Source organism: Oculina patagonica, chromosome 9 (assembly GCF_052425735.1).
Source record: "Oculina patagonica isolate OP01 chromosome 9, crgOcupat, whole genome shotgun sequence".
Taxonomy (NCBI): domain Eukaryota; kingdom Metazoa; phylum Cnidaria; class Anthozoa; order Scleractinia; family Oculinidae; genus Oculina; species Oculina patagonica.
In genome coordinates, this window is record NC_135766.1 from 17,791,484 (window position 1) to 17,797,483 (window position 6,000).

The 6,000-nt window shown below is 39.1% G+C and overlaps 1 protein-coding gene across 1 annotated transcript in view; it reads left to right on the forward strand.

Moving 5' to 3' along the window:
* Positions 1–5,308, forward strand: part of LOC144666320 (uncharacterized) — a 34,858-nt gene extending 29,550 nt beyond the window's left edge. Inside the window, exons 15-17 of the mRNA XM_078527719.1 lie at positions 1,795–1,929; positions 2,477–2,713; positions 4,962–5,308. Coding sequence (XP_078383845.1) covers positions 1,795–1,929; positions 2,477–2,713; positions 4,962–5,299 — 710 coding nt within the window. The 3' untranslated portion in view covers positions 5,300–5,308. The remainder of the gene's footprint in view (positions 1–1,794; positions 1,930–2,476; positions 2,714–4,961) is intronic.
* Positions 5,309–6,000: the final 692 nt, after the last annotated feature.

A 6,000-nucleotide genomic window follows, 5' to 3' on the forward strand; every position in this document is an offset into this window, starting at 1 on the left:
TTTTTAGGTGCCATACGACTTCCTCATCTTTTACCCTCACAGGCTCATAAACTCGGATGCCGAGCCAATCAGAAAAAGCGGCACCCTGATTCAGATGCCTTTCAACTTTATCTAATTCATCAAGAGATGTTTTTGGACAGTCGGTCGGCACAGTTTCGAGTTTGAAGAAACTCTTTGCGAGACCTCGGGCTGCTACTGTGCTTCGATCAATACGTGCTCCTTGGTGCACAGCAATACAACGCCATAGACACAAATTATCTCGATAGGTATCTAGCGCAACCATCGACCTGCCATGCGCAAGGTTGCGCAGCCAGTCTGGTAAGGGGCCAGTGCCTAACAGCGGTTGACGGTCAAGCACAACCTTTACATCAACATTAAAAAAGCTTTCAAACTTCCACTTTGTAGAAGGTCTTTTAATATTGTCAGGGGCCAGGCGTTTTGTCTCCTGTTCGGTCAACCATTTTTCCGCTGCAGAAAGCTAATGAATCCAAGGTGAGCCTTTGTTAATGTAGTAAACAATGACCGTATCATCTTCAATGTTGCGCAACTGATACGAGTAAACATGCCTGATATAAAACGCTGTGTTTACATTTTCTCAAATTTTTTCCATAAAGTTTGGTGTAAGGTCTTTTTCCAGACCTCTAATGAAGCGCCATCGAATAAAACGCCGGCCACTATTTTCCTCCCCCTCGTCTTCCGCGACATCAAGAAGGTTTAAAATCTCATTCTGATAATTTGGTACCACCCAATTTTCGTGTGGTACAAAAGGATCAAATTCATTTTGAATGTTCTTCCTTTTTTGCTCCTTCTTTTCTTTGTGACGAAGTCGCTGAGGGGGTTTTGGGTGATACTTTTGTGCAAGCAACGGTTTTAGCAAACGCTTTTGCACTTCAAGAGGGATCGGTTCATCCAGTATATTACGGACAACTTCACGAAGTGGGCCCGACATTTGAGGCATTCGCTCAATTTGTTGCTCAACAAACTTGTCAAATTGACTTGCTTTGTTCGCGGTCAACAAGGCCTTGCTGAAAGCCATGTAACTAAAAAGCACAAATGTTCAATTGACATGAAGCCGCGAGCGGCATGCAAATTTGTGCGTGGGTGCCGGGGTTTACCCGAATGATATTTTTAGACGTTAGTAAGTTGTTTTCATTCCTGTGTGCTAAAATCTGAGTTCTAAGCACTCTGGAGTGAAAAATCTATTGTTTTACACGTGCACAACTATTGTTCTTTTGATTTAATGCACGTGATATCAATTATGACTCCTTGCCGTCTAATTCAGTGTGGTATTTGTCGAATTACGTTGAGAGCGTGACGTGACAGTCACGGGCTTGTTTGAACATGTCAAGGGCTTGCCTGAACATGGTATGCAAATTTTGTTTTTTTCCGCGTGGGTAAACAAAGTCGGGGAATTTACCGTGACTCATTAACACTTGCCAAAAAACGAACTCCAGCTGCAATAAAAGCGTCTAATTCGAGGTGGTATTTGTCGACTTCCCTCTGTACTACTGAGTGAACAAGTTGGACTGCTTCTTTCTTTACATATTAGTTTCAAACTGACCTACTTTGTTTGTCAGATTGAGTTTTGAAATCCCTTAGTGCTGTAAGACTCATTCCGAAATGGGTTCCAACTAACCAATTATGCTTTGATAAACAAAATATGTTAAGTCTTCCACGAATGTTTTCTCTTTGCAAATATTTAAAACTACATTTTTCTGAAGTAAATCTACAGTAATTTTCTTATTTTTTGCGTTGTTCCTTTAAAGTCGTTCATGTAGCATTTTTACTCAATAGATCTAAATGAGTGTACCAGGGACCAATATTACTGCGATCAGTTTGCCTCCTGCGTGAACTCACGTGGTTCATTTTCGTGTACCTGCAACCAAGGATACATTGGAGATGGTTTTGAGTGCAGCCTTAATTATGCAGGTCAGTAAGATTTTTGCAACATTACTGCTTCGTTGATACTCTGCCTTTTAATGGAAACATTCTTCTAAGTACTTACTCTCCAAGCAGGACCTACAGATTTAAACTTCCTTCAAACAATGTCTGAATTCCTGCCATGCCATTATTTGGACTGCGGATCACAGATGTCAGATTTGATTCTTGTTTATTTTTGTTTTTCCAACATTGACGTTCTGATCCAAATTTTCTTTGGCAACTTGTAATAAAATTAATTTCAAATTATTTACCTTGAAAACTTTCTGAGCAAAACGTAATAACAATAGCTGCAAATAAGTTAATTCCAGGTCATGGGTGCTCAAAGGATCGTTAAAGCTATCCACCGCTATCCGCATCTATAGCTGCTTACTTTTGTCACTTTTGTTAAAAGTTATCGATTGGGCATTTTTTATTTCTATTTAACAGCATTATCCACCCTTAAGCGAAATGTAGAGAAAACAAGATTAAGCGTTAGCCGGTGTTTGGTCACTATTCCATCTCTTAGTTCGTTTTTTTTTTTTTAAATTCTTTATAGGGGGGTTAGCAGACTCAGTCATTGTGGGAAAAAACAACAAATACCTTAACTCGTTAAGCGGCTGGTTAAAACCAGTTTCACAGAGGAAGTCTTCATATTGGAAGCGTTGTTGGAGAGCATCAGTGGATGGCTGGGCGGCATCAACTTTCCACGGGCAATGCGACAACAAAGGACCTACTGTTACCATTATTCGCATTGGTCAGTACGTATTTGGGAGGTTTACCAGCGCTTCATGGAGTAAGTGATTTAACTCTCTTTGTCTTTCAGTAAACACGCATGCACACAAGTTAAACCTCGGTATTGCCTAATCTTGAAAGTACGGTCCAAAAACGAGAAACAGAAAGCGTGTAGGTTACACGAAAGGATATTTAAAATGAAGAAGCTAGTTTAGAGTTTTGTCATGTTTTCGAATTATTTTAATCATTAAAATTATTAGGCAAAATATAATGAACATTTTTGAAATGATAAAAAGAATTGTTATTTCACCAGTTTTGACTTAAAAAAAAACACGATAGACAACACTGAGCATGATTGTTATTAACGTTTAGAGCTGACAACCAATTTGAGAATTGTACAGATGATTCTTCAATTATTGCGTTTTAGATTGTCTGCGTTAAGGTAAAGCAAAACAATTAGTCGTCTTAAGTTTTCTTTAAATTGTTTTTATTTAAATTGACATAATGAACGTGTTAGGTCATATCCCTTTGAAAGGTGACATTTTGAATATTTTTACTACTTTGTTATATTGACCATAGGATTGCAAGTTAAAACAAAATTGTATACGTGGTTACGTTTTTGATGGCAATTCTGTATAAAGCAAGCAACTTTTATTGTTTTTTTTTTTTTATCTAAGTGGACCAAAGTTAAGGTAGAACGCGACTTTATCTCAATGACTGCGGACATTTTCTATTTATTTTTTCTTTCCACCACACAAAATTCTGTAAAGTCAATTCTTTTGTTACATACCTCTTATTAATCGAGTTCGAGGTCCGTACTGTAAAATACGGACCGTGTTTTTTCCCTGTCGACTTATGGCCCAAGCGCAAAGCGCGCGGGCCATAAGTCGACGGGAAAAAACGAGGATCCGTATTTTACAGTACGGACTGAGAAAACGAGGTTAATAAGATATTTATTATATCTCTCACTCTGAAGAAAAGCGTGCGGGAAGCGGCTTCGTTTGAATGACGTACGTGAAAGGCGAAAGGATGAGTAAATTTCATTGGCCTTGTCGTAAACAATTCGGCCGTTTAATAGCTTGATTGATAAGCGTATAAACATAATTTGAATCCAAACTTTACTACTTTATTTCTGCAATTAGTTTTACAGTAATTTCAGTGACAGAATGAAAACTAGATACAGTGCAAGTTTCCTTTGGAATAACTTCTAAAGTTCTTTGCTTGTCAACGAAAGTGCCGCGATTGACAACATGTTATAGCTTATCAAACTTTCGAAAACTTATGGCAGTGTTTCTAGGAAATACTGAACGAGAAAACACGTATAAAGTTTGAAGGAACTACTTAAAAAACCCTCAGATATCGCCGTCCACGTAATGCTAAGTTGTGTTGAACTTTAGCTCTTTAAGGCGGCGTTGAATGCTACGTTGAAAGCTTGAAATGCTGTCTGGCTCGTACTCGGCTCCATCGCGTTTGCGTGCATCTTTGAAAAACTTTGCGAGGAACTTATGGAGGACTTCAGCAGGTACGGTTTCTACACGGAATGTTCCATCAGTCTGCTCTTGACAATAATTTTCGAACCGTTTCCATTCACTTTTCGTCTTCTTGACCGTGTTTGCAGATTTCTCGGCACGGATAAAACTTTCAAGTTCTTGACTTGAATCCTGCTCGGGTTGCTCTAAGTTTTAACCTTTCAACAGACCACAAAAAATGAGCTTAAAATTCGGTAGACCTTCTTCGCTTCGCCTTTGTTCCTCGCTTTTTTCCTCTGACTGCGAACGTTGTTGGAAGTTTTGAAAATCTTCTTCGCGAGAAATTTCAACATGCAAAGGCGTACGGCATCAGGAGAACTCTCAGACAAATTTCGCGGGCCGTACTACAGAATACGGCCCGTAAAATTGACCAATCACAGCGTGCGTACTATCTCAGAGATATAATAATATAACATATAGCCTACACGTACTAGTCTATGCTAAGACTTAGCGAAAAATGGAAATCGCAAGAAAATACTCTAGCCGGGTAGCTGACGGTCTGATCCACTGCACAAAAAACGACGAGAAGCGGCGACAACAACTGCAGCCTTTCTTTTTCAACGGCTGGGTGTGACTTAAAAGCATTAATGCAAGTAGCGTTTAAAATAGCTTTACTTCTGCTTTGGTGTTAAACATTACGACGTGTTTTTGGGCTAAGTCGATATGACGAAGTAATACACTAAAAATATTTTCGCCTGTCATTCGGAAACAATAAAACATCCAGGCTGCGGTGCTTTAACATTCTCTGTTTATTATTACTATTTTCTTTTTACCAATAAGCATCCAGTTGTAACCACCTCTACAGTTCCACCGCCTTTTTGTTCTCCTTTGTGAACAAGCCAGGCTGGGGTCCAGTAACATTCAGACCACCGGGAGTTCATGGTTCTTATCACCAAGCTTCATACGGTTGCTCTAGATACGGACCTTCATTTGGAGACGGGTTTGATATTCACATTGCCACATACGCCTCATCAAACAGGAATTCATACTCAAGACTTGGATATTCCTACAATCTACCAGCTGGCCAAAGTTTTGATAGCTCGTTCACACAATCATTCCTGGCTGGTAGTTATACATTTCAACCAGACGAAGTTGAAGTCTTCTACGAAACTACCTGAAAAAAGAAGGAATGGGGGGGGTGGGGGGGGGGGGGGGGGCTAAATTAAAAAGTAAAACTTAAATACCAATCATTGCTAACAACTCAAGTTAGAGCAATGTACTGGTTAAATCAAAACCAATTGTATTTTTTTTCAAGATAATTTCAATTCGAAATTAAAATTTAAGCAATGTAAAGAAAGTTATTTTCACAAGTGTTTTAATATTTGGTAACTGATTAAGCATCATAAGTAATGCTCATCAATACAGTTCTATATCACAACACATAGTCCATTTGTGGAGCTGATTGCCATCAAAAGACCCGGGGAGCAATATGCCAAAACAATGTCATCGATCAAAAGCCGAATTTCATTTGCTTTATTAAGATCTGCACTCATTTGTCTTAGAGGCTCTAGGCCAAGTTGAACAGCTCAACGTGATATTAAGAACACTCCGAAAGAAGGTACCATTTAAGAGTTGCGAGCTTTTTTTTTCCTTTTTTTTCTTTTAGACCAATTTCAAAGGCTATCTGGAGGAATAATCTCTCTGTTCTATATTCCAGTCATTTTTACATATTAGAAGTAATTTTAAGACGCCATTCTCGCTAACACAAATATATATACATGTATATATCAGGCCCAGAAAGGCTCCGGGAAACCAAATTCACTAGCCGGGGGCCCAGACATGCAGCCAAAGTGCAACCCGGGAGTTGGGGGCACCAGTC